Source organism: Vitis riparia, chromosome 14 (genome assembly GCF_004353265.1).
Source record: "Vitis riparia cultivar Riparia Gloire de Montpellier isolate 1030 chromosome 14, EGFV_Vit.rip_1.0, whole genome shotgun sequence".
NCBI lineage: Eukaryota > Viridiplantae > Streptophyta > Magnoliopsida > Vitales > Vitaceae > Vitis > Vitis riparia.
This window is the reverse complement of record NC_048444.1, coordinates 28,058,919-28,085,853: the sequence shown is the minus strand read 5'-3', so window position 1 is coordinate 28,085,853 and position 26,935 is coordinate 28,058,919. Positions and strand designations below refer to the sequence as shown.

The 26,935-nt window shown below is 32.9% G+C and overlaps 4 protein-coding genes and 1 non-coding gene across 6 annotated transcripts; 4 read left to right on the top strand and 1 right to left on the bottom strand.

Moving 5' to 3' along the window:
* Positions 1–436: 436 nt before the first annotated feature.
* On the top strand, positions 437–6,390 carry LOC117931382 (probable U6 snRNA-associated Sm-like protein LSm4). Of its 2 annotated transcripts, XM_034852355.1 has the most exons (7): positions 437–619; positions 734–775; positions 979–1,077; positions 1,190–1,267; positions 5,184–5,223; positions 5,667–5,831; positions 6,017–6,390. In XM_034852355.1, exons 1-7 carry the CDS (start codon positions 617–619, stop codon positions 6,037–6,039), a joined length of 450 nt encoding a protein of 149 aa, XP_034708246.1. In that variant the 5' UTR covers positions 437–616; the 3' UTR covers positions 6,040–6,390. The 2 variants fall into 2 exon arrangements, with proteins under 2 accessions (XP_034708246.1, XP_034708247.1); XM_034852356.1 differs by lacking the exon at positions 437–619 and having other exon boundaries at positions 713–775.
* LOC117931475 lies at positions 2,990–3,179 on the top strand. The gene has a single exon (XR_004654048.1). It is a non-coding gene; the product is annotated as a small nucleolar RNA snoR127 (small nucleolar RNA).
* A 2,020-nt stretch (positions 6,391–8,410) lies between the features above and the next one.
* LOC117931379 (heparan-alpha-glucosaminide N-acetyltransferase) lies at positions 8,411–14,809 on the top strand. Its single transcript, XM_034852352.1, has 13 exons — positions 8,411–8,668; positions 9,840–9,977; positions 10,062–10,143; positions 11,478–11,554; positions 11,651–11,766; positions 11,865–11,982; positions 12,362–12,478; positions 12,586–12,677; positions 12,989–13,055; positions 13,136–13,217; positions 13,310–13,401; positions 13,881–14,024; positions 14,357–14,809. Exons 1-13 carry the CDS (start codon positions 8,441–8,443, stop codon positions 14,501–14,503), a joined length of 1,500 nt encoding a protein of 499 aa, XP_034708243.1. The 5' UTR covers positions 8,411–8,440; the 3' UTR covers positions 14,504–14,809.
* A 1,568-nt stretch (positions 14,810–16,377) lies between these two features.
* LOC117930422 (26S proteasome regulatory subunit 6A homolog A) lies at positions 16,378–21,972 on the top strand. The gene is made up of 10 exons (XM_034851084.1): positions 16,378–16,524; positions 16,619–16,735; positions 17,918–18,025; positions 18,556–18,747; positions 18,841–19,032; positions 20,034–20,152; positions 20,291–20,378; positions 20,696–20,815; positions 20,907–21,047; positions 21,734–21,972. The coding sequence occupies exons 1-10, from the start codon at positions 16,408–16,410 to the stop codon at positions 21,809–21,811; spliced, it is 1,272 nt and encodes a 423-aa protein (XP_034706975.1). The 5' UTR covers positions 16,378–16,407; the 3' UTR covers positions 21,812–21,972.
* Positions 21,973–22,468: 496 nt separating this feature from the next.
* LOC117930423 (translationally-controlled tumor protein homolog) lies at positions 22,469–24,611 on the bottom strand. The gene is made up of 5 exons (XM_034851085.1): positions 24,506–24,611; positions 23,362–23,435; positions 23,152–23,280; positions 22,902–23,059; positions 22,469–22,801 (listed from the first exon to the last, which is right to left on the bottom strand). The coding sequence occupies exons 1-5, from the start codon at positions 24,531–24,533 to the stop codon at positions 22,684–22,686; spliced, it is 507 nt and encodes a 168-aa protein (XP_034706976.1). The 5' UTR covers positions 24,534–24,611; the 3' UTR covers positions 22,469–22,683.
* Between the last annotated feature and the right edge of the window lie 2,324 nt (positions 24,612–26,935).

The following is a 26,935-nucleotide window of genomic DNA, read 5'->3' as shown; positions in this document are numbered from 1 at the left end:
ATAAATAATTCAAAAATCACATTTGAAAGAACTTTAAATAAAATATATTTTAATCAACATCATTTTTAAAAGAGTTATAAATCATTACAAATGAGATGAGAGTTGACTTTGATATAGACTTCACATAAGGTGAGCTCCCTACCTCCGTTTGGGATAAAGGGAGTGAGTCGTTACAATCTTCTGATGATTAATCAACAAAGAAAAAAAATTTATAGGCTTTCTATTTTTGTCTTTATTATAATAATTAATATTTTGATGACTAGTTTTGTAAGTATAGTGTCAAACATCCGTCATACAAATGTAATATAAAAAAGTTGAGACCCATGATTGAAAAAGTGAAAAATAGGATCAAAACGAAAAAGTAAAAAAATATTGGGGTCAAAACGAAAATATCACAATCTTACTAAACCCCTTTTAAGCGCTGTAAGCTTGTATCCTCTGCTACGGGCAGAGACTCAGAAATCAGAATCGAGGTCACTCTCCATCTTTTTTTTTCACTTTCCGATTTTCTCAGCAACCAAGCAGTTCTCTTGTCTTGTTCTGCTTCGCTTTGTTCATTCTGACAACTTCTTCTTTGCAAGTCAAGCGACACCGCTGAATTTTCGTTTTTCAGAAGATGGTACGCTATACCCACTGAACTCAGTTTAGGGTTAGGGTTTGGTGTATAGTATCTATTTATATTTTCATTTATTTGTGTTTTTAGTGATTCAATTGTTTCGTTTTTCAGAAGATGCTTCCTCTTTCTCTGCTCAAGACTGCTCAAGGTCACCCTATGGTAAGGGTTTTTTCCTTTGTGTTTGCGTCGTTATAACTTTGGCTGCAACTGTGTATAATATGAGTTGAACAATGATTTTTTCCCTTTTTTTTCAGAAACCAAAACATATAGCATAGATTTATTATTTTCCTCTTCTTTTCCTCAGGTGAGATGGCTAGGTTTTTTAGTATATATTTTACAAGTCATTGTTATTATTGTGGCAGTTGGTGGAGCTGAAAAATGGGGAAACTTACAATGGTCATTTAGTGAATTGTGATACATGGATGAACATCCATCTGCGTGAAGTCATCTGCACTTCAAAAGTATGGTATTTCTTTCAATCAATTATGTCTTATTTTTCTTTAATTTATTTTTATAATGACTTAAAATGATCATCTTCTGTGATTCATGGTCACAATGGGAATTAAAATGTAGGATGGAGATAGGTTTTGGAGAATGCCAGAATGCTACATTCGTGGGAATACAATTAAGTATCTCAGAGTCCCTGATGAGGTATATTTGGTTTTTCATTGATATCTAAGTTTAAAGCTATATTGCTATTATATTCATATTCATGCTTCTTTGTTATAGGCTATATTCCTAAACTCCAAGTTTTCAGGATTTTCATTTAGTGGTTACTATGGATTTTGTCTCAAGTTGAAAATGAATTTAATTAACAAAACTGGACAATTTCTTGTATTTCCATAGAAAATTTTGATTATAGAAAGAAGGAAATTTTGGAGCATGATTCTGCCATGATTTTTAAGTCTATCTTCAAGGAGGGGAACCACAAAGTATTTGACACTCTGATAAAATTTGAAAATGTCTTCCTGAAGTTGGTTTTCATGGTGATCAAAATCTTGAAACCAGGGGGGGGGTATCTCTCCATCATTTTGTGGATAGAATTGGATGTGGCTGATCTCTGCATTCACGCATTTTTCTCAGATGTTTTTCCTTCCTTTCTACTCCTACATGTGTATCCTGCATATGCCTCATTTGTACTTGGGATTGACCTTTTTAGCAAGCTAATCTGATCTAATTTACTTTTGCCTACAAAAAATGATTCTTAATTTAGTCATAGCATGCTTGTTAAAACAGCAATTGATGCAGCTTGGAGCTTGACACCTATTGCTAGCCTTTCTTTGATCCAAGCACATTTAGCTGTAATTTCTTCACTTCTAACTTCTAATGTATGGAGTCCTTTTCATTAAGAGAGGAAGTACTGAAGTCTTGACTTCAAGAACATAGATGTATTTGGTTGAGAACCACATCCCTTCAGCAATTCTGTAAGATGATAAAAGTTGTTAGTGTGCTTTAAATGGAAGACTATGAGCAATTAGAAATATATATTAAGCCTATGTTTATTTGAAATGTTATTGGGAGTATGAGTGGGCATTCCTAGAACTAGTGCGCAATAATTTATTGAAGGAATCTGTTTGAAATTATTGAATAAGTAATTTGTGGATGAATTGATTGTGTTTGGCCAAGATCTATGCTCAAACGAAGAGCATTCTGGTGCACATAGAAGGCCTTTAAAGTTGAGTACAGAGCTAGTTGTGTGCATCCAGAATGGATTGATGTGAAAGTATGTGTTGAATTTATTTATGGTTTCAAATCAGGCCAAGCTGCCCATAACTTGGCATGTGTGGACCAAACTGAATGGCTTGAACCATGTGACATCTGAACCTGCCCTGGATCAACTCTTAGTGGCATGGCAATACGTATACTTCTTGCTTGTGTGTATCATGCATTCTAGTTTGGAATCACAGAATCAGGATAGATTAGATGGTCTGTGTGTTGTTTCCAAACCTAGGTATTGGGATGATAATGTAGATGAAATCCTGCTGATATCTTCCTTGCTCAAGCCTTAGATAGCTCCCCTTTTGTAGGAGCACATCTTGCTGATGATAACGTTTGAGCAGATTCTTTTCCTAAAATCTTTCCTTTCTTTAACATCCTGCTACACTATGGTTGAAATCCCATAATCAAATAAAAAGGAGATTGGAGATTTTGGTTCTTTGTACTGTGTGTGTGTGTGTGTGAAATGATGCATTTTAGCTAAATCACACATTGATGTGCTCCTTATGGCATTGTTTTCCAAGCTTGTACTAGTTGTTATTATACAGTCACAGTGATCTTTCTATGGACATGTTCAAGCTTTAGATGCGCATGATTATAACATAGAGATTGGTTGCACACTGACTAGTCTCTCTCTCTCTCTCTCTCTCATTTTCTCTGGAATGATGCATTTTAGCCAAATCATACGTTGATGTGCTCCTTATGGCATTGTTGTCTAAGCTTGTGCTAGTTATCATACAGTCACATCAGTGGTCTTTCTATGCACATGTTCAAGCTTTAGATGGCAGTCTGTTTGTAGAAGCGCATCTCTGATGATAACACAGAGAATGGTTGCACACTGACCAGAGTCCTTCCCTGAATTTTCTTCAATTTCTTCTTCTTCTGTAGATGTCATCATATGGTCATCCTGGCAGTTTTTCCTTTGCACTTCTTCAAGCTTTAGATGCTGGTTCTTTTGTTGAAGTTCATCTGTCTAATGATAATGTAGAGATTGGTTGTTTGCTGATAGAGTCCTTCCCCCAATTTTAGATGTCAGTTAGAGTCCTTCCCCTAAATTCTTCTTCTTTGGAACCCATGCAAATTTTGCAATTAGACATTTTTAGGTCTTGTTGTTGCTTTTATCATTTCAGATCCTCCCCCTCCTAGTCTTCTCTTCTTCTTTTTTCTATGTCTTCTTGATGCGTTTATTATTTTTAATTCTTCTTATTCTAATCACATTGCAATGTGTTTGGAATCCACACAAATTTTGCAATTGCATCTTTTTAGGTCTTCTTCGCCTTCTTTTTCTTCTGCTAATCACATGCAAATTTTGCAATTAGACTTTTTTTTAAGTCTTGTTGATGCTTTTATTATTTTTAATCATTCTTCTTTGAACCCATGCAATTTTTGCAAGTACACTTTTTTAAGTCTTCTTCTCATCTAACAATTTGCAATTAGACTTTTTTAGGTCATCTTATTCTTATTCTCACAATACTATATATGGAACTCGTGCAAATTTTGCAATTTCTTCTTCTTCTTTTTGATCCCATGTGTGAATAGAAAGTTGGATCTACATTTGACCTCACTTAAATCAAGAGAATTTTCATTTCAAACCCCGGTTCAAATAGGAGGATGCCATGCTAACGTGCCTTGGAAGATCCACATCTCGGGGTTGTTTGCAATTAGACTTCTTTAGGTTTTGTCAATGCTTTTATTATTATTACTCCTTTTTACATTTTATTCTTTTTGCATCATGATAATTGAGACGATTGACAATTAATGTCCTTTTTCATGAAAGAGTGAGTAGGTTTTTCTGGAATTGGACCTAAATTGATTGCCTTTATATTTCTATATCTTCTATTTCTATGCTGGGTTTAAACCGCAAATTTTGCAATTAGACCTTTTTGGGTCTTGTTGATGCTTTTGTTATCTTTAATCCTTTTAACAGTTTATTCTATTTGCATCATGATAATTGAGGCAATTGACAATTAAAGTCCTTTCTTCATGAATGATGAGTAGGTTTTTCTGGAATTGGACCTCAATCAATTGCCTTTATACATCAACATTGTCTATTTCTATGCTGGTTTTTACTTTTTGTATCACTCCACTTAAGTTGAGCTGTAGATAGGTTATATCCTCTTGTTAGTTCTTCAGCTAGTCTTATTGCTTCTTAAGCCCAATAAGAATTCAACTCCCTAACATATGATATGTTTGCAATTCATAATGTGCATTCTATTTATTATTTGATATCCCCTGATTAAACAATTAGATTTTTTTTAGTCGTATTGCCCCTCTGGCCTAATAAGAATTCAATTCCATAATAATCATGTCTCTTGACAATTAAGACCAAAATGGCAAAAGGTTACCTGATGGTTGAAATTTGAAATTTGCAATTAACTGAAAATTGAATCCTGCATACAACTCTTTCATATTTCATCTGGTGTCCACATAACTTATATTGTCTTCGGAGTTTTACTAATTGTTGGAGAAGACCTTTTATTATTAGTATTATTAGTAGACAAAGTATTGTTGTACATGCAACTCATGTTGTATGAGAGACTATGGCACTGTACTGATATTGAGTCCTTGTTTAAATTGATATATGATGCAGCTAAAGATATCAATATTACTACTAAAGATATTGATGTTAGTTACTACTTGATTGCTTATAGCAACTTCTTCCGTAGTTAATTGTATCTTCATTTCTCATTTTGTCTTCATGGTTAAGTTCTCAACAGTTCGGTGCTTTCCTGGAAAAGACTTGATTATGCCTTCTTGCTTTAGAATCTTTCTTGCCTTTTTCTAATCATATTTTATTTTCATTAAATGCGTATCCTTCATCTATAATGACATTGATGGTTTTGTGTTCCAGGTGATTGATAAAGTTCAGGAAGAAACAAAAAATCGTGCAGGTATGGTTTGATTCTATTTTCTTTATAGTTGTTTGCATCTTGGTTGATATTGGGCCTACTTCATTAGCTTTATTGGAATGCAGCATTGGTTCAGAGGAAACTGGGACTTGAAGAAAAAGAATTTGATTCTTTCACATTATTATATCATCACTGATCAGTTTTCACTTACATAATAAACTAGGACTCAGTTTGTCTGAGTATTCACGAGCAATTAGCCGATCCTATTGCTGAATGTTGCTCAGATAGCTCTCTTCTGTTACCTCTGTTATTTCAAGTTCTCATAGAAAGGTTTTATATGGCTTTCAAGTGCATGAAAGCAATGAAAAAATTCCAAGAACTCTTTTGTGGATGTGCATGAATTTATCAGTAGGTCTTATGGATGTCATGTATTCAGCCTTTAATATAGCTAATTCTTGCTTCTTAATTGAATTTTCAATTTTCAGATAGAAAGCCACCAGGAGTTGGGCGTGGGAGAGGAAGAGGTAGAGAGGAAGGTCCTGGTGGAAGGCCAGCAAAGGGCATAGGGCGTGGCATAGATGAAGGTGCCAAAGGCATGGGTGGAGGCCGGGGCAGGGGAGGGCCTGGTGGCAGGAGTGGCGGTAGCAGAGGTACATATTATATCTATTTATTCCCATTAAAACAAAGTAAAACTATTATCCAGGACATTTGTCATTATGTTTGCTTATGTCGCCTTTTAGATTTACCTATACACTCCATGTCGTATGTCAAACCCTTGGCACCATTTGCCCACACCACCTGGGAAAGATGACTGATGGATTTTTGTTTGGAACAGGTGGAGGACGTGGCCGTGGCTGACACAACAAAAACTCTGCGAACAAATGACTCTGGTATAGCAATATGCCTTAAGGAGGGCTGGACTAAACATCTTTCAGATGCTGCACCAGTGCTTTGAGTGAGTTCTGATCCTTTTGCCTCCCAAGGATACAGATGCTTTTATCCTTTCTTGCTTTCCCAATAGGAGCATTTATCAAATGGAAGTGTGAACTGGTTTGGTCGCTTTCATTTCCTTTCCAATCTGGATTTTCATGCCTGTGTGCTATTTCATTTTCTTCCTTTTGGGGTTGGGGGAAAAGTTTTGTAAATCCTCTTTTCTAAACTATATATATATGCATATTTGATCCAGTGCAATATTGGTATTATGGATAATTGTAGAGCTTTCCTTCAACAAAAAGCGTATTGTTGAAAACCTCTAACCAAGAGGTCTTGAGAAATGGTGAATTTTTTAGAACCCTTAATAGTGTGTCCATGGAAATTCATAGGTGATGACTATTTGAAAATAATCCAAAATTTTGTATGCTCTTCTAAACAAACCACTGTTTTCTTTGATAATCGTGGGTGTCCGAACCAACTTATGCGCATCTCGATTAATCTCGCGGGGCCCTATAGTTAACGACCGGGTAAATCCTCCAATAGCCTTGAGGGGACTTGAACCGGTGACCATTGGGAAGCAAACCCAGGGTCGGACCAATTGAGCTACCCCTCATGTTCTAAACAAACCATTGTTTTCAGCAGCAAAGCAAATCTACTATCCCTTGTTCTTTTTTTTCTACTTTGATTTCTTAAAGACAACTCTCTTAAGGGAAACCCCCTTTTTTTTTTCCACTCCTCTTTTATCTTAACAAAAGAACATGAAAACGGAAAAATTGAATCTATTCCTGTTTTTTACTTTGAATTTTTTTTTAATGAAAATGGAAAATACCTAAACAAACATGGCCTAATTTTTTTTTTAATATATGGTGCTTTTGTTAGAAATATATGAAATAAGTAATATTTTAGAAATTATTTAACAAGGTCTATGACATTTTTAAATGATATATTAGAAATAATTTAAGCATTTTAATATAACTTTTAAATTGATAAGGTGTATGACATGTTAAAATACCAAAGTAAGAAGTAATTGCATCGTCTTTTATTGTTATTTTTCATATTCATTGTAATTATTTTCACCTATATCCAATATTTCATTGTTTTTATTAAAATTAAAATAATTAGATATATGAAAAAAAATATGAAAGATAATGTTCCAATAAATATTGAAGATTTAGGCTTTAGAATAATGAATAAAAAAAAAATCTGCAAAAGTTGGGTTCTGAAAATCTATTTCTTTTGGGATGGAATTCCTAGATATACTTTTCCCAAAATCATATTTATTCACTTTTCATTTTTTTAGAAATTTTGATGAAAAATGTGAAGTAAATAAATTAAAAAGAAAAAGTAAAAAGAAAAAAAAAAGATTTAAAATCTATAAGTTATTTTTATATATTTTTTAAAACTCATTTAATTATTTTTTTCATTACATAAATATAGTAATATATAAATTTTAAAATTATTTTAATTATATTTGATTTTTCTTTTATGATGAAATCAAACGCAACAAAACATTTTTCTTTAATACATTTTTTTTTTTTTTTGGTTTCCTTAGTGCCTTCCACAAATCAAATATAACAAAAATTAAGTTTACAATCATAATTTTATAAACTCGGTTGCCTTTCATTTTTAATATTTTAAAATAATACCCTTATATTCAAAAGAAAAGAAGGTTAGAAACAACTAAAGAAGAGAGTGGATTTGGTAAGCAAGTGGAAGGAGAATTTAATTTTATAAGTTTATAATATTATATATATACACACATTTAAATAGGAGTTATATTTATATACCCCACTAATTTTTTTTAACCACTAATTTTTATTTCTATTTTAAATATAAATAGAATAAATAAAAATTACTCACGTACCCTCATCTTCCTTTATGTTTTGTATGAAGATAAAATTAAAATCTTATTATTTAATGACTTAAATTAATTTTAAGTTAAATTATATTTAAATTATTGATTTAAAATTTATTATTTAATTTTTATTTTAACTATTATGATTGTTTGATAAAATTAATTTAAAACATATTTTAAATAATTAAATTGATATAGTTATTTTTATAAATTATAATTAAGGTCAATGAAGTCTTGTAGAGTACTAAAAGAGATTATGAAAATAATGTAAAAAAATAAAATGAAACTATAATTAATTATTTTTATTTTTTATTTTAAATTATATTATTAAGTTATTTTACCATCTATGCTTAATAAGTAAATTAAAAATATCCAAAGGGAACTAACGAACAAACGGCGCATGCAAGTGAGACAGTGATCTGTCGAGTAATAGCAGTTTGATTTTTTCTTTAAAGACAAAAATCAGCCGTCATGACAAAACAGCGTTTCCCTCAGTATCTCAGTCAACCCTTTCTTCCCTATATCCTCCGCCACCTGTGTCTCCGGCGACCTCACATGGCCGACACCAGCATCAAAGACGACGCCCCGGATAACCAGCACCGTCTCATCATATCCGACTCCGGTGTTCCCCCCGAGGAAAGGCCCCAGAAAACAAAGCGCCTCGCATCTCTCGACATCTTCAGAGGCCTCACCGTCGCGGTAACTCCCCTCTCTCTCTTCTGTGTGTTGTGTGTCACCGGCGGTAGGAGCTGTAATCCGTGCAACTGATGCCGTTTGAGTGACACCTGGCGATTCAGGGGGGAAGAAGGACGGGATTACTAAATTGCCCTTGCTGGTTTCCGGAAATTACTATAATTCTTAATTCCATGGGTTTGATAACTTAAAACTATATTATTTGTCATATTTTAATATGAATTGCTTTGTGTGTCTAAATTTTCTGGTTTTCCTTTTTCATCTATTTTTTAAGGAGCATCTCTATGTTGTGTGCTCTCCATAAATTTTTGTAGCCATGAAAAGAAACCCATCAAAATGAACTAATTCATTATTGAGAGGATGGGTTGATATGGCTATAAAGCGTAGTAACTGTTGTATGAACATTAGAATTCCTTTATATCTTTAAGATAATCTTATATTTTTATATAAGGGTAAGCACATAAACCAAAAGCATGGCCATAGCTTAAGTTATCAATGAAGCTGAGCTGATCTTTGGGGGAGTAGAATTGAATGTATGGTGGTGCCATAAGGAACTCAATTCACACACATTACAAGTAGAAAGGTGTGAAATCATGAAGTACTTCAGTTTTCTATGAAGCAAAGATTCAAAATGGATTTCTGTTTCATTATTTCCAATCTACTCACAAGCTGTAGGTCATGTGTCCAAATAAGAATATCCCAAAAGATTAGTAGCTGATTTTACATTGAAAAAGTAGTGGGCTTGGGGCTTAGGCTATGTTTGATTATTGGAAAGTACTAAGGAAAGAAAAAAAATACTAAAGAAAATAATTTTTTCATGTTTGATTTCATTATGGAAAATACAAAGAAAATGAAGTATAACTAAAATTAATTAAATATTTATGCATTTTAAGATTATTTAATTTTTTACATAGAAGAGGAAAAATAAATGAAATGAGTTTGAAATAGCATGAAAAAATACTTTGTTGATTTAAATCTATTTTTTATTATTTTTTCCTTCTACTTTTCATCTCTATTTTCTTTTCCTCGCATTTCCCAGTACCAAACATGGCCTTACTGTTTTGTACATGTACCCAGTTGGGTTCTCATTGGTGGGTCTATAGTTGCTCCACTTTTGTCATATGTCACAATCCATTGTACTGTGCATACTGAAACGTGCTAGATATATGCATTGTAGCTGATGATTTTGGTGGATGATGCTGGAGGAGAATGGCCCATGATTGGACATGCACCATGGAATGGTTGTAATCTTGCTGATTTTGTGATGCCATTCTTCTTATTCATTGTGGGAGTGGCCATTGCACTTGCTCTCAAGGTTGGTTCTTCCTTTTATCAAATAAAAAAAAGACAATAAAAGACTGTTACTTCTATGCATTTATTCTTGATGTTGTCCTTTTAGAGAATACCAGATCGCCTTATGGCCATCAAAAAGGTGATCCTCAGGACTTTGAAGCTCCTCTTTTGGGGGCTCCTGTTACAAGGTTAGTTTTTTCTGTTTTATTTGTATGCCTACTGTGATTATATTTTAGTATTGTAGTAATATCTGAAGACAACATAGCACATGATAAATGTTAGCATGTTTGATGAATTACTTTGAAAAACATCTTAGTCCAATGGGATGGACTCTAAGTCAGTCTCTCCAAAAGGAAATAATTTTGTTTGTTGTTTGTGTTGCGCTCTTGCTTTCTTGATGAATGGCTGTCAAAGAAATGTGGCTTTCCCCGATAGGGAAAAGCGTCAATCTGGCATACACATTCCCAATCAACCATGTGAAGATTATGTTGTTGGATGAGGACTTCCAAGTGTTGTGCAAATCACAACAAAGAATAATAATAGGGAGAAAAGAATAAGAAAAAGGAAAAAATAAAACACAATGATTTACGTGGTTTGGCCTTAAGCCTACATCCACGGGCGAAGAAGAAGAACTTTCACTGTTGTTAAAGGAGATTACAACACCTCAAGCTCTCATATCCCAAAGCCCCAATTTATACCCACAAAGAGACTTACTATTTTTGGTCAAAATTACTTCCTATATTTTTTCCTAATTACAAAGGAAGTTTCTATATAGGAAACTAAGTGTATAAATGTCAAAGATACATTTTCCTAATAAGAAGATCTCATAATAGGATATTTCCTATAATAATAGGAAACCCACTTTCAAGAATATCTTCTATTATGAAACTATCAATAACTTTCCAAATTGACTCAAAATACAATTTGAGACACTTTCCAACACGGAGGATGCTTGGTGTTTTGCTTTTCCTATTGAAAATTTTTCTTTGAAAAGGAGTCACTTGCAAATGGTGACATTTATGTTAGTTTTATGTTTCTCTTCATGGAGATGTACATTAGAAAGAGTTCTTTCCCACCAAAAAAACAAAGAACCCACTAAATAATGGAATATATATTGCAGAATTTATAACCTGTTAGACTTGTTCTGTTGCATCAAAACACCCACAACCCCCTTTTTTTCCTTTATGGAAAACATATTTCCTATTGATACAGATTGAGATTGAAGGAAAAAGAATCCCGCACTCTAGTTTGGAACAGATTGAGAGAAGTATAGTGAAGTTGTATTCTAAAAGATACTGTTACTGTAATGATTGCGAACATCACACAGTCTCATCAGATGAAATAGTCTATGTTTCAGTAGTGTTAACTTTTTTAACATTTGGAAGCTTGGAGAACTTTTCAATTTCCTAAAAGAAAGCATGTTTCATATCAACATCTTCCTTGACAATGCAAGACAGTAAAATGGAAAGTGAGAACCAGATGTTACTTTACTGTTCTAACTTGGCTTTATTATGCTATGAAGGAAGTTTCACACAGGATCCTGACAAACTAACATATGGTGTTGACATGAAAAAAATAAGATGGTGTGGCATTCTCCAGGTGATATTGATTATCTTTTCAATGTAGATTCTGATCAACAACATTTTAAATTTTAGGAAATTTGTTTTCATGTGTTAATTTGCTTACCCTTTTCAGCGAATTGCTCTTGCATATTTGGTAGTTGCACTGCTAGAAATCACTACAAAAAAGGCCCAAGCCAAGGATCTATCACCTGGCCAGTTCTCTATATTTAAATTATACTGTTGGCACTGGTGAGTATTTGGTTCTGTAGTTTCTTATTGACTAATGGTGACATCTTTTATATTTGTTAAACATTCCTCCACTCTTTTATATGTACTTCAATTTGCAGGCTGATGGGAGCATGCGTTTTAATTGTTTATATGGCTGTATCTTATGGGACATATGTTCCTGATTGGCACTTCACTGTCCATTATAGAGATAGTGCTGATTATGGGAAGGTTCTCACTGTAAGTCCCTGTATGCCCATTCTCATTCTACTGAGCTATCTCAAGTGATCTTAGCATAGTCTAAGTTGTCAGTAATCATGTTTATTATTTACACAAGACTCTGAAGCCCCACATAATATATTGTTCATTTGCTAACTGATAATGAATTAATCTCTATCTGGATGGAGGAGGAATGAAATCATTCCATTTTTTTTAGATAGCATAAACATTATTTTTTGATGTGTGTCAAACAAATAAGGTCATGTTAATTTCTTCAGCAACTGCATTTTCCCCAGTGATGTTTTTTTGAATGCTATTAAAAAGTTTTACTGGAAATAACATGGAAGGATTTCATTTCATTCTTACTTGCATCTTAGGTAATCCTCTAATGTTATTCTAGGTAGCTTGTGGTGCGAGGGGAAAACTGGATCCTCCCTGTAACGTAGTGGGATACATTGATAGAGAAATACTTGGAATGAATCACATGTATCAGCATCCAGCTTGGAGGAGATCTAAGGTGAGTGATTAAATCATCAGCCCTTTGTAACATTTCTTTGGTTTTTAGATCTCTAGTTTGTTGATGATGGCAGTTGCAGATTTTTCATCTTCTCTGAAGTGCTGCAGGCTTGCAATGAATATTCCCCTGATGAGGGCCCTTTTCGGAATGATGCTCCATCATGGTGCTATGCGCCTTTTGAACCTGAAGGAATTCTAAGGTTTGTTGCACATCATTGTAACATTATATATTTTTACATAGATATTAACCCTAATCCCTTGTGAAGATTATTGAAGAAGAATTTTCAATTATTTCTTGGAAAAAGCTTGAGCCTCATTTTAGGAAGTATGGATGACTTGACTGTTATTTCTTGATTTTTACATTGCAATTTCTTTGTTTTCAGCACCAACCTCATGAAATGCTCCAATTGAACAGCTATTTATGGAGAGCTCATGATGAGGGTGTTTCTGTTGCCGTGTAGCATAATTGTAAATCACATGTCTTAATCTATGGATTTTCTTATAACTGCAGTTCCATATCTGCAATTCTGTCCACAATAATTGGAGTGCATTTTGGACACGTGCTTATGCATATGAAGGTGAAGTGAATGATTTAGGTAAATTGTGCTTGGCATAAACCTTCCTACTTCACTTGTTTTTTGAATTTTTTCAATTCCAGGGTCACTCAGATAGACTGAAGCATTGGGTTGTGATGGGTTTTACTCTCCTTGTATTAGGAATTACTCTTCATTTCACAGGTGGTGAGTACCGAGGAGCACAAAACAAAGGAAATCTTAGATATGTTCTATTATTGTCCCTTTTTCTTTCTGATGCTATTTCCCTTATGATGCAGCAATTCCTCTGAACAAACAGCTGTACACATTTAGTTATGTTTGTGTGACCTCAGGGGCAGCAGCATTGGTATTTTCGTTCTTCTATATTCTGGTATGCTATTCTTCTGAAAGTTAGACGATCTATTATTGCCATAATATATTCGGGTGTGTGAGGTTTTCTAAGAATTTGCAACCAATATAATTTAGCTAGATGGTAATTGCTCTTCGAGTGTAGGGATAACTTTCCATGACATGTACTTGTTGCAAGTTCCTGCATTTACCAATCACAGTATGCCTCATCATACAATGGACTGCATCCCCCCTCTACTTCAGGGGAACTGGGAGCCTGTATTGATGTGGCATTCTGTTTGTGGTGACTGCAAGAATAGCCCTAAGAAAGGAAAACAATTACAAAGTAACTGTAACTCACAAAGGGCCATCAAATTGTGGGCTACTTCACCCACCTACATGAACAGAATGAATACAAATATGTTGGTTGTACATCATTGGGCCACTCAAAAGTACAGAAACCTTTGGATTTCTCCCTCACCGAGTTTGGTATAATCAAAAGTAGTACTCTCTTGTTGCCAGGTTGATGTTTGGGGCATGAGATTCCTGTGTCTGCCATTGGAATGGATTGGCATGAATGCCATGCTTGTCTATGTTATGGCAGCTGAAGGCGTCTTTGCAAAATTCATAAACGGGTGGTATTATGGTGACCCTCATAACACACTGGTACATTTTCTGTTAGCTTGTTAAGTTTTACTTTGCTTTGTCTCTTATCGCTTTAGCTTCTTGGTTACAATGCTGGAATAAAGCTGAGACCTAATAATGGCTCTTCTGAATGTAAAACACTATGTTCCATGTTTTCAGCAAACCCACATAATATGATTCTTTAGTTTTTTAGGTTGGATCAGAGGTTCAACTTAGTATTTCATTTCGTAATTCTACAGAACAACCCATTCAATCGCAAACCCAGTTGAATCAAGAACTCCTATTCATCCATTTGTAGTTGTACTATCTAAATCTTCAATTCTTCATAACCAAATTGAATTAAACTATGGCAGATAAATTGGATTCAACAACACATCTTCATCCAAGTTTGGCATTCAAGAAAAGTGGGCATCCTACTCTATGTCATCTTCGCGGAAATCCTCTTCTGGGCTATAGTTGCAGGCATTTTGCATCAGCTGGGCCTTCACTGGAAGCTTTAGGAGCTTAGAATAAAAGTGCTCCTCCCATCAGAGTGCTGGCTACTTGTATTGTATGTAAGGTTTGTTTTCTTTTCAGTAGCTACTGCAACCGCTTATTGCAGTTCATATGTATTAGCGTCTTCATATCCTACATTACTCTGCAGAGATTATCCAGAATTGAAAGCAAACTAGATGTAAGGGTATGAGTGTATGAAAAGAATTTGTATTTGAACTATTCCTCCGGGTTCTTTGTCATTTGATAATAGTTTAATTTGACTCCGACTCCGGAGGTCTGCCTAAATACACCCAAACATCATTGGTTTTAAATTTCATTAGTCATCATTGTTATAATTCATTTTAAGTTTTATGTCCTATTATTTGTATTACGGTCCTAACTCAACTAGGTTGGGTTGGGTTGGGTTTAAACCTAACTCAAGTTGAACTCAAGGTAAAACAACTCAAACCTAACTCAATCCGGTTTTTAATCTAGGATGCTCGCTCGACTTGAATCCAACCTATTCTCATTTTTTCAAGCTCAATATTCAATTAGGTTCGGGTTTGACTCATATAGCCTAAACCCTTGAACCAAATTGGGTCAATTTGCCTCTACTACAAGGAATAGAGTACGGACTTCATCATTTTTCTTTCGAAGTTTATTATTTCGGAAAAGAATATAGCAAGGCCTTCTACCTCGTATATTGACTGATGTAACCTAACCGTATGGAGCTGTGGTTGAAATACGATAATGCCCCCAGCCATATTTACTGGGATCCTTCCAAGAAAATATAAAATATAGGGAAAAGTGTCTTTTAGAAAAAAAAAAAAAATACATTATATTTTATTATTTGTAATTAATAAATAAATAAATACATGAATTTTTATATTTTAACAAATATTATTTTATATGAATTAAATAATCATAGAAAAAGTATCACCTTGTTTGGTTGCTGTTTTTGAAAACTGTTATGAAAAACAGTTTTTTGAGAATAGTTTTGTGTTTTCAGAAGAAAAAAAAAATTGTGCTTGGAAAGTGAATTATAAAAAGCTGTTTTTGTTCTCAAAAAAAAAAAAACACATGTTTGGTTGAGTTAATAAAAAAGTTTTTTAGAATAAGTAAAACAAAAAAACATGTTCAAAAGGTTTTTTTTTTTTAATTAATAAAGTGTTTTCTTTGATTAACTTGATATTATAAATGTATAAATAATTTTCATATGTACAATTCATTTAAATTAAAAAAAAAATCATTTTGAAATTTTTACACCTGTTATAATTTTCTTAAACAAATGATAACTTTGTCATTATATATAAGTATATTAATTTCAATAATTTAAGGAATAAGAAATGGTTTGCGGGTGGAGGTGTGGTGGTTGAGTGAAGCTCATCTTTGTAGAAATACAAAAAACAGCTAAGAAAATACAAAAAGAAGGAAAATAAACACGAAAAACAATTTATTATTTGAACAGTAAAAAAATAATGAAAACATCTTTTTATTGTTATAAAAAAAGTGTTTTTTAATAATACAGAAAACACAAAAAACAAAAACACACTTCCTTTCCCAAACAAGTTTTTTGTGTTTTTTGTTTTCAGAAAACAGTTCTTGAAAACAGGAACCAAACAGACCCTATGTTTCTCTTTATTTTGAATTTTATGTGAAAAATTAATTTATATTAATTATTTTCTAAAATAAAATTTAATTTTTTTTTTTTTCCTTTTTTTTGTAGTGAAAATAAAAGGATTAAATTTAGGATAAAGAGGAAATATTTTTTATTTAAAAAAAAATAAAACATTCTATATATTGTTGGCCCAAAACTCTTGAGATCCACGGCCCAGCCAAGCCCAGGTTCCGTCCGAAGCCTGTGTATGTGTATATTAATAGTGGTTTCCCCTGAATCAAGAAAGCTCTGAAACTGGTGTTGAAATCAAAGATGGCATCGTCAATGGTTGAAGACAGTAGTTTCGAAGATGACCAGCTCGCTTCTATGTCCACCGACGACATCGCTAGGGCTTCTCGCCTTCTCGATAACGAAATCCGAATTCTCAAGGTCTCTATTCTCTCTCTTTTTCTCTTTGTATATGTGTCTTTCTGTGATATGATTTGCGATTTTGATGAATGGTGGTGGTGGTATGGTGTTGAAGGAGGAGTTGCAGAGGACGAACATGGAGTGGGACTCCTATAAGGAGAAGATCAAGGAGAATCAGGAGAAGATCAAGCTCAACAAGCAGCTTCCCTACTTGGTCGGCAACATAGTCGAGGTTATTCTCTCTTTTTCTGTTTTAATTTTTATTTTGAACGTGTGTTTGTGTTTTTAATTCCATCTAAACCCCAAAGTTTGGTTCTACGACACTCTAATTCCATATATAAACCCTAATTTTGGTTTGCAAAGCTCTATTCCAATATTAGGGCCTAGCCTTGATTTTTACAAAAATTTGATTGCATAGAATCCTAACTTTGGTTTTCTGGAGCTCTATTCTATCTAAAAGCCTTAATGTTGTTTTCCAAAGCTCCAATTCCATATAAACCCTAGCACAGTATTATGAAACTCTAATTGCATCTAAAAATCCCTGAGTTTGGTTTTATAAAACTCTGATTTATCAAAGGCGAAATTGATCTAGACTTCAAATAAAATTAAAAAGCGTTGTGCTTGTTGATTTATTTGTGTCAAAATTTCGATTGGAATGATGTAGGTTGGCCAGTTCTGAAATTGATAAGGCATGGCTCCATCAATCTATTGTTTTCCTGAAGGTTTCTTTCAAACTGATTGGAAATTCAGTGATGAATAAAACTATATGATAATGGAGTTGAAAATTTGAGTGAGTGACAGTAAGGCCATATTATTAAACACCCTTGCAAAGTATTTCTATGAGGTTGTCATAAATGAAGACTTGAGAAGGAATTCCCTTTCAACTTTTGGAGGGTTTGTGGAGTTCTAAAAATATTTGCTTGTATTATTCCCTTTTAAAATGAAAAACTGCACAAAAGGAGAAATAGCCCTCCAATAGGCAAACTTCTCCAGGTAGAACAATAATCTTTCAAAATTGAGAAAATAAAATACTCCACAATTCTCAGAAAGATCAAATTTATTAGTTGGTAACTAACTGAAGTGCTATCCAGGCTTGTGAACTCTTTGCTTTTTGATTCCTGAAATTGGAACTGTGTGGATCTATTAAGCTGTTTTGTTTTGGTTTTTTCCCTAAAGAACATATGTAATAAACTAGGGCTTCAAAACTGTTGTTTGAGCTGGTCTCGTTATCCCATGTCTTAATTACAAGAGTCATCAGATTGATGATATGTAGCTCATATAAATAATTTATTAGGAATAGGAGCAGCACCAATGGGATAGGAATTGGTGAGTGAACAGGCTTAATTGAAGCTGAAGTTCTAGTAACTTGGTTCTCAATGCATTTTTTTTTCTTTTTTCTGGTTAATGTTTTTAGATCTTGGAAATGAACCCAGAGGATGACGCAGAGGAAGATGGTGCAAATATTGATCTTGACTCTCAGAGGAAGGGAAAATGTGTTGTTTTGAAAACATCTACACGCCAGGTACACCAGCATTTTCTTATTAACATACATGTACTTGTCTTTTACAAGGTAGAGTTAATTGGAGCAGTAAATGGAATTTTCGAGGACCTGCAGAGCAAAAATAACTACTTGATGCTTAAGTTCAGAGAAAAGAGAGTTTTGCAGGGATATAGAAAGCGAATATTTTTAACACACATCATTGCCTACCTTGCAATTGGTCTTACTCTGTTTATAGAAGAGTGGTCTTTATTAGGATATAAATCTCCAGGCGATAGGCTGTAAACTAATATCTAATATTATTTTGTCCTTCATTATGCTGGATGTTGGCTAATTTAAAAGTTGAAAATTATTTTCCATCTCTTTGTTGAAGTTAACCAAATCCAGCATAATGAAGGACGAGATTTCATTCTCTGTTGAAGCTCAAAGCCTTAACATTCTGATAATGATAGAATATTAATGCTCACATGTGTGTTTCTTTTGTAATTGAAACATTACTTATTCTAATTCATCAAAAAAAAAAAAACATTACTTATTCTTGTTGTTGACTGTAGACAATCTTTCTGCCTGTTGTTGGGCTCGTTGACCCTGATAAGTTAAAGCCTGGTGATTTGGTTGGGGTGAACAAAGATAGCTACTTAATCTTAGATACTTTGCCATCTGAGTATGATTCTCGAGTAAAGGCTATGGAGGTTGATGAAAAACCAACAGAAGACTACAATGATATCGGAGGGCTGGAGAAGCAGGCAAGTTTCAATTTTGTGCATATTTTATGGAAGTGGTTGTTGCTTGTCCGATTTTTGATACTTTCAACTAAAACTTGCCTCTAATTACAACAGATCCAAGAATTAGTTGAGGCAATTGTTTTGCCCATGACACATAAGGAGCGGTTTCAGAAATTAGGTATTCGCCCACCTAAAGGAGTGCTTTTGTATGGACCTCCAGGGACTGGGAAAACTCTGATGGCCCGTGCATGCGCGGCTCAAACAAATGCCACTTTTCTGAAGCTGGCAGGCCCTCAACTTGTCCAGGTGGGATATTCTTCATTTGTTTTCCTTCTTCATTCTTATTTGTTATTTGATGCCTTCTAGGGATTCTTGACTTGTTCAGTATCCTGAAAATTCTGAGGTTTTATTCCTTTCCGGAGTTTTATTTTCTTCCAGTTTTGAAGTATAAAGTACTATGGATGCATTTATACTTATCAAAAAAATACTATGGATGCATTTTTGTTGACACATGACAATCAGATTACTAAGGCTTCATTTGGGTACACTTTCTGTTTTTTGTTTTGAAAAATAGAAATATTTTTAACACCTTAATTTTTTTAATCAGTTTTTCAAAACTAATGCGTTTTCATTGCAAGCCTCTAAATGTTCTTGTATTTTATATAGAAGTTAGAAGGACATAATTTGGAGAAAGTGGAATTGGCTACTTTGATTTGTTTCCAGTAAATAATTGTGATAAATAATATCAAACTGAAATAAATTCTTGGCCGACTGTGGAAAAGACTATTTAGGCTGCTTTTCTAACACAAAATGAACCTTTGGGAGATTCGATTAGTTAGTATTTAGTAATGCACATTGAATGTGCATAATAAAGCAAACAGATATAAGAACATTCCCATGAGGAGAAATAGTACAATTCTCAATTGAATCACTTTAATGTTGCCTTCTATCTTATCCACCAATATTCTTGTGTTTCTTACTTTTGTTCTATTTGGAAATGATTGCACTACAACCTTATCCTTTTGATGAACCTGTTTAATTGTCAACATGCATTTCCTCCGTCTATGTAGAATTTCTTTTAATTACTGTACTATAGATTACCAGTTTTAGGTTGATGAAGTTGTCATCCTATTTCCATTGCAAAATACATGAAAAAAAAAACCATCCCTTGATATAACTGTTCAACTTTTTGACCAATTTCTGTTAAGTTCTCTAGTTGCCATGTAGCAATTATGTTAGTGTGATGTGTGCATTCTTTGATCTATTTTTTTTATTACATGTAACTAAACAACTTGGAATGTATTCAGATGTTCATTGGGGATGGGGCAAAACTTGTCCGTGATGCCTTTCAGCTTGCTAAAGAGAAATCTCCTTGCATCATTTTTATAGATGAAATTGATGCCATAGGCACAAAGCGGTTTGATAGGTAAACCATTATTGGTTTAGCACTACATCTTTCATGATATTTTTATCAAAATCTGCTTTTGTGGATTTGGATTGAAATTATCAAGGTGAACTCATGAGCAGCCTCCTTGACTATAGGCTTTTCTGCCTTTTATTGCAGTGAAGTGAGTGGAGATAGGGAGGTGCAGCGGACAATGTTGGAGTTATTGAATCAGCTTGATGGCTTTAGCAGTGATGATCGCATAAAGGTTTTATTATTTTCTAAATCCATTGCTGCACTTTTTTCCACCTCATTTTCTGGCTCAAGTCCCCATGAATTCATTTGTGTTGGATTCTGCTATCCACTGCAGTGTTTTTAGCTTCTCAACTTTTGGGTCATGAATGTCATTTCATGCCCCTCCAGAACTCCTTAGTTTATGGGCTGAGTTTTAGAGTACTGTTTCTCCTATAGTATTATGAAAGTGTCTATAAATGTTTAGCAGCTAGAATGCCTATGTATTCAGTTACAATATTTTATTCCCTTTTAAGATCAAGAAATTCTAATTCTATTTATGGTAACATGTAGGTGATAGCAGCAACAAACCGAGCTGATATTCTGGACCCTGCACTTATGCGATCTGGTCGATTGGATCGTAAAATTGAGTTTCCACATCCCACTGAAGAAGCAAGAGCTCGAATCTTGCAGGTATGTCTTCAATGAATATTTTCTTCTAGATCATTGCGCATTGTACACTCTTTGCAGAGCTCTTATTGACTCTTTCACATTGTATTTGTAGATCCACTCAAGAAAGATGACTGTTCATCCGGATGTCAATTTTGAAGAACTGGCTCGATCCACAGATGATTTCAATGGGGCACAACTGAAAGCTGTCTGTGTAGAGGCGGGAATGCTGGCTCTTCGTCGTGATGCAACTGAGGTACTCTCTCTACCCCACCTCCTCCTACCCCTCTCCCTCGTGCATGTGCTGAATGAAACTAACTAGCCAGCCACCCCATCTTTTTAACAGATTTGAAGACATATAAAATATAGTAACTCTTATATAAAAAGTAAGAATTTATCTTATATATTTAAAAATTATTTTTAATACCTCAACTTTTTTTTAAGCACTTAAAAGTCATTATCTTTTTAAGGTACGTCTCAAAGAGTTATTGCATTTTATATAGAAGTTACTATTATTTTTTGTTTTTAAAAATAGACAACAAGAAGTGTATCCAAACGACACCTTGATTTTTTTATTTCCTTTTTATTTATTATACATATTATGATGAATGGAAGATAGAAGTTAGGTCAGTAGTGAATTAATTGAAAAGAAAACCGAAAATGAAACATCATTGAAGGCCACTATGTTGAAATGGTTGTATTCTATATTTTTGTTCTTCTGATGACCTGGAAAACCTGTTATGCCAAACTTTTGGTCAAACAAGCAAAATGTGAACCTACTTAAAAGAATATAAAATGCTGAAAAATTGAAATTTTTTAGTAGCTTGGAGCCCAGATGAGCTATAGTTGTGTGATGTTTTTATATTCTATCATGTATTGAAACATTTGAGCTCTACCATGGGAGCAAGTACTAATCGGACTGTCAAATTGGTTTGATTCCAGGTGAACCATGAGGACTTCAACGAAGGTATAATTCAAGTACAGGCCAAGAAGAAATCAAGCTTAAATTATTATGCATAGGCTTCTCCTCCAAACATGTCATTAAAGTTTAAGCCAGAAAGAAAGTAAAGCTTCAATTACAAGTTTGATTATGAGAAGAAAGTGGTTTCTTCAAAATACATATTGCGCTGTAGAATTTACTCTTTTCTTGGTATGATATTTATGTCTTTTTTTTTTTTTTTTGTCTTTTTTTCTAATGCAAATGCAAGATCTCGGATAGTAATCCGTCGGGCTTTCTTCTGTTAACGAGGCTACTCTGCCTCAATCCAAAACCGTATGCTAATCGCACCTTTCCTAAACTTTTCTGGCTTCTAAGCAACATGAAAAGATTCTTGAAGTTTACTGGTAGTGAACGAAACATAAGGAAATATATTTCAAGAGTCCCCCTTCCATTCATAGGGCATGCCTCAAAGGGAATGGAGAGGCAGACCTTCATACCCAGTAGGGGTAGACTCCATATTTCTTAAGGCCAGTACTGTATATGTTTTAAGGCAATGGACCCTGCCCATTGGGCTAAATGCTTCTCTATGTTACGAAGTAGTTACCATTACAAAAATGGTTCGGTGCACCTCAACATCTTCCATCTGTACACGGTCAATCATTCTCAGCTAAAATGTAGAAACATTGACATCTAGAGCATGACCCAACTTGATTATTTATCATATATTGAATCAGAGAGGCTATAATTTTTTTGTCAATAAAACCCATGTATAGTAGTTATTCCTTAATCCGAGTTTAATACTACTATATCATTCATCGCATAGCTGCATCTAGGAAGAAAAATTAACATTTAAATCCAGAACCCTTCAAACATAAAACAGATAACAGTATAAATCCAAAACTCTAAAAAGAGACAGACTGGAGAAGGCTGATGGGCTAGTGTACAGACTTCCTCAGCACTTGATCTCCTTCAACCCATGCGCAAAGTAGAGGAAGGTTGGATCAGTGGCACCTTCTTTGTAGTATGCAAAGACAAGACTGCCATCATCATGCATGCTTTCTCCCACAAAGCTGCAGCATCATAATATTTCAACAGAGTTAGATCAGATATTAGTAGTTTTGATTCAATGGAGGTCAAAAAAGATCAAAATAGATCAAACGGTAGACATACAATTGGAGATCACTGAGCTTTGGGAGTAGGAACTTAGTTGCTCCCTCGATGTGCTTCTTAAACAATTCTTGCTTCTCGGGTTCTAACTTGGGTGTGAGCAATTTGATGTACCTCTTCATGAAAGTGACAAACTGCTTCTTGTCAAAAGAAGGTTGCTCCTGCAAATAATATAAAACCGTTTGTTTTTAAGATGGGAGATGCTGAATTAACACAACATAACAGCATAACAGCAGAGTCAGAAGATTGGTACCTGCAGCCTGAAGGTATCAACAATATCAACGACCTTCACAGCCTGATCTTCAACACCTTCATCCTCTCCCCCACCTTCAGCAGAAGGATTAGCCCCTATGTCCACATCTACTGCACCTTGAACAACCCACTGCAGAAAGGCAAGTCTCATGAGGGGTAAGAAATAAAACTGAGGTTAAGCTTTAAAAGGGCTAAACAAAAAGGTCCCAACCTTCCCTTCCACTTCCCACAGCATCCCATTCTCGATTTCCTTGTATGGGAATGAGTCTGAGAGAAGCTCATCACCTGAAATTCATTGCAAAAAGTAAAATCTCCATCGCATAGGACAAATGTGGTCCACCATAACAAGAAAGCTAAAGTAAGAGAGAATCATAAACTTTCAAATTGGTCCAAGAAAGAAAGAACTATTAAGCATATGATACAAATTCCCAATCAAAATGCATCATGGACAACAAGATAAGATCAACAAAGAATACAGTCACATGTAAAAGTTCCCCTTTGCAATGAAACTAGATACATAAAAGAAAGGAACTTGCAGACAAAGAATTGAAGGGCTTGTTCTTCTATAGGACTACATGTAAAACCCAAAAGGGTGAGCTACTGGTCTTAGATCTCTACTCCCAATAAAATAGGATTGTCATAGTATGCCCAATAAGCTTAAACCCACGATGGAATACTCAATTGACAGTCAGTATTAGATTGAAATTATCATATGGAATATGATTCCAAAGCCAACTTCTTCTTTTTTCCCCAGAAAAAAGCTCCAAACAAATAGACAAACAACCTCCATACGATGGGTGTATTAATCCAAGAAAATAATACGAGTTCTGGAGAAAATTTTTCAGAGCCTGCACAATAAGCTAGTCACAGAAAATAATCAAAACTCACTGTAGAAAATCAGACCAAACTCAACCCACGAATCATATCTAATTTAAATCTTTTAATCAGAGGCGCCATTGTCTATAGTCTATTTATTCTAGTTGTTTCACCAATTCAATTACACAACCCAACAAACCCAGAGCCCAATAAGAACCAACAAATAAATAGATAAATAAATAGTCTTTTCAACCTCTGTTTGCCTCAACAGACACAAACACCGTTTGTTTCCGAAGAAAGCAGTTCCCAGAAAAATTGCTATACTGTTCAGAGACCAACTTTATTATCATTTATCATATCTCCTTGTAGAACCCCAGAAAAAAAATTAAATAAAAAATCAAACTTCAATATCTGAGTTGTTTTCCTGATCTCTTTCTCTGGAAACAAACAGAGCCCAGAGGATCCCAGAAAAAACGGAACAACAAACAACAACAATATTAATATCAATAAAACAAAAAACAACAAACCAAAATAATTACCGGTGAGAAGATCCTGATAAACAAGCATGTTTGTGGGAGTAGAAATTGAATTGAAGAAGACAAAGCGGAGAGAGAAGAACGTTATAGGGAGAATTGGCTTGGGACTTGGGAGCATAAGGCGGTGGTAGTAAATTAGTATTTATAGATATTCAACCAGTTTTTTTCGGGAACTTTCTTTATTGTTCTTCTCTTCCACCACCTTTCTTTTCCTTTTCTCTCCCTTTAGTTTTTATTTTTTTTATTTTTTTTTATTTTTTTATTTACCTCGTGTGTAAATATAGGTTTTTTTTAACTAAAAGTTACTTAAATAAAAAAAATTTTAATTTTTTAAAAATAAAATTTAAGAAATTCTTGCAAGTATATGCTTTGTTTATTAAAAGCTTTATACCTTTTAAAATTTGAAAATTAAATATATTTTTTAATGATATTTAAATAAAAATATTAAATATAAATCTCACATTTTTTTTAAATGATTTATTTGAGTTCTACAAAAATAAGAAATACTTGCTTTCTTAGAAAACCATTTTTTTATTTAGGGTATATTTATGATAATATTTTATTTCCAATCAAGTATTTTTCCAAAAAATAGTATAAGTGATTTTTCAAATTTTTAAAAGGATTTCTTAAAGTTTGTCAAACACTTACTTTTTTTTCAAAAATACCTTTTAGATTAAAAATATTTCCTAAAATCATGGTGTATTTATAATTTTTATATTTTTAATAAAAGAATTACTTCTCTATAATTAAAGTTTAACCTTCCCACTTTTTAATGTTTAAGAAGGTCTCATAAATATGAATTAAAATTGAAGATTTTAAAAGCCTGCTTAATTATTCTTACTTTTAATAAAAGTAACATTTAATTACAATTTGTAGACAATTAATGAATAATAACAATAACAACTTATATTAGGACATACTTTTTTGGCTATAAGTTTATTAAAAGTGTATTTGACGGTGATTTTAAGATGCTTTTATAACTTTTTAATACTTAAATTTTTTTATCTTTCTGAGTATTAAAAATGTTAAAAACATTTCATAAAATCACCACAAAACACATTCTAAAAGTACTTCTAATTAGAAAAGTCTTAGGTTAAAAACATATTTTTTATATATAAAATAAAACCTTTATTAAAAAAATATTATTATTTTTACTTTTAAATTAAGCTAATTTTAAAATTTTAAAACTATTTTTAAAAATGAAGAGTGTGTTTGAAACTGCAAAATTTTACTTGAATTATTTATAGTAAAAGTATTTTATTTGACAATGTTGTTAAAAGAATCAATTATCAAGTGTTTTTTTTTAAAAAAAACATTACAAGTAATTTTTTAATATTATAAGTGATTTTTTAGATTTTTAAAAGTATTTCTTAAATTTTTTTAAACACTTAAGACCTATTTTGGAACTGTTTTTTATAAGAACCTTTTGTTTTCCATAACAAAAAAATAAGTTTAACAATCAAAAATTATTTTTTGTTTTTTGTTTTTTATTCTTAATAACAATAAATAGAGTATTTTTTCAAGAACATCTTTTAATTCTTTTCATTTGTTTTCTTATGATTGTTTTAAGAAATAATTATACAAATATATAGAATGATTAAAAATAAAACATTAAATATAAAAATTATTTTTAAAATATATTTAAAAATACGTTAAAAACATTTTAAGTTTCCAAACAGACTTTTTTTTTTTGTATAAAAATAAAAAAATAGTTACCAAACAAGTCACTAAATTTTGTTTTCAAAAATTCTTTTTAATCTAAAAACATTTTCCAAAATTATTCTCAGACACCAATACTACTCTTATGAAATCATAAATTTGGCTTTAGCTTAAAAAAAGAAAGGAAAGTGAGAGGTTCAATCAAGATTACTCTTTTTGTCAAATTCTAAATAGTGATGGCTTATTTTATTATTTTTATTTTTCTATTATGAAGTGACTTTTTTTTTCAGTAATTTTGTAAATGTACCAAGCATATATGTCTTTTTGTGAAATTCTTATTAATGATGGTTTATTTTATTGGTTTAAATTTTCTATAATAGAGGAGTGACCCTTTTTAAGTAATTTTGTAATTGCTACATATCATCTCAAAATATTTTACCACCCTTAAAACATGTTGAGAAGAAAAAATAAATAAATTTAATTTATCTTTTATTAGTTATTGTGTTTGGATGGGAAAATTATAATATGGGAAAATAATACAATTATTATAATTTTAATTATAATTGGAAATAAAAAATATTATTATGAAAATAAAAAATTCCATTATTATAAGGGTTGGTTTTATTGATATCTGAGGTTTGTTTCGGTTTGGTTTCCAATTTTGTGACTAAAATATTTTTTTAGAAAATTATTAAACACGTATATCTATTTTTTTAAAATAAATTTTATATATAAAATACATCTATAAGGACGTTAATAGATGAAATTGAAAAT

Bases quoted from the DNA above. Each gene is read 5' to 3' on its own strand.
- LOC117931382 (XM_034852355.1), top strand. The intron at 776-978 runs GTAAGGGTTTTT...TTATTGTGGCAG, and splicing joins CTGCTCAAGGTCACCCTATG to TTGGTGGAGCTGAAAAATGG. The intron at 1,078-1,189 runs GTATGGTATTTC...ATTAAAATGTAG, and splicing joins AAGTCATCTGCACTTCAAAA to GATGGAGATAGGTTTTGGAG.
- LOC117931379 (XM_034852352.1), top strand. From the start codon at position 8,441: ATGACAAAACAGCGTTTCCCTCAGTATCTCAGTCAACCCTTTCTTCCC. The intron at 9,978-10,061 runs GTTGGTTCTTCC...TTGTCCTTTTAG, and splicing joins CCATTGCACTTGCTCTCAAG to AGAATACCAGATCGCCTTAT. The intron at 12,479-12,585 runs GTGAGTGATTAA...GAAGTGCTGCAG, and splicing joins CAGCTTGGAGGAGATCTAAG to GCTTGCAATGAATATTCCCC.
- LOC117930422 (XM_034851084.1), top strand. From the start codon at position 16,408: ATGGCATCGTCAATGGTTGAAGACAGTAGTTTCGAAGATGACCAGCTC. The intron at 20,153-20,290 runs GTAAACCATTAT...CTTTTATTGCAG, and splicing joins GGCACAAAGCGGTTTGATAG to TGAAGTGAGTGGAGATAGGG. The intron at 21,048-21,733 runs GTACTCTCTCTA...GTTTGATTCCAG, and splicing joins TTCGTCGTGATGCAACTGAG to GTGAACCATGAGGACTTCAA.
- LOC117930423 (XM_034851085.1), bottom strand. From the start codon at position 24,533: ATGCTTGTTTATCAGGATCTTCTCACCG. The intron at 23,281-23,361 runs GTTGGGACCTTT...GCCTTTCTGCAG, and splicing joins TGTGGGAAGTGGAAGGGAAG to TGGGTTGTTCAAGGTGCAGT. The intron at 23,060-23,151 runs GTACCAATCTTC...TATTATTTGCAG, and splicing joins TTGATACCTTCAGGCTGCAG to GAGCAACCTTCTTTTGACAA.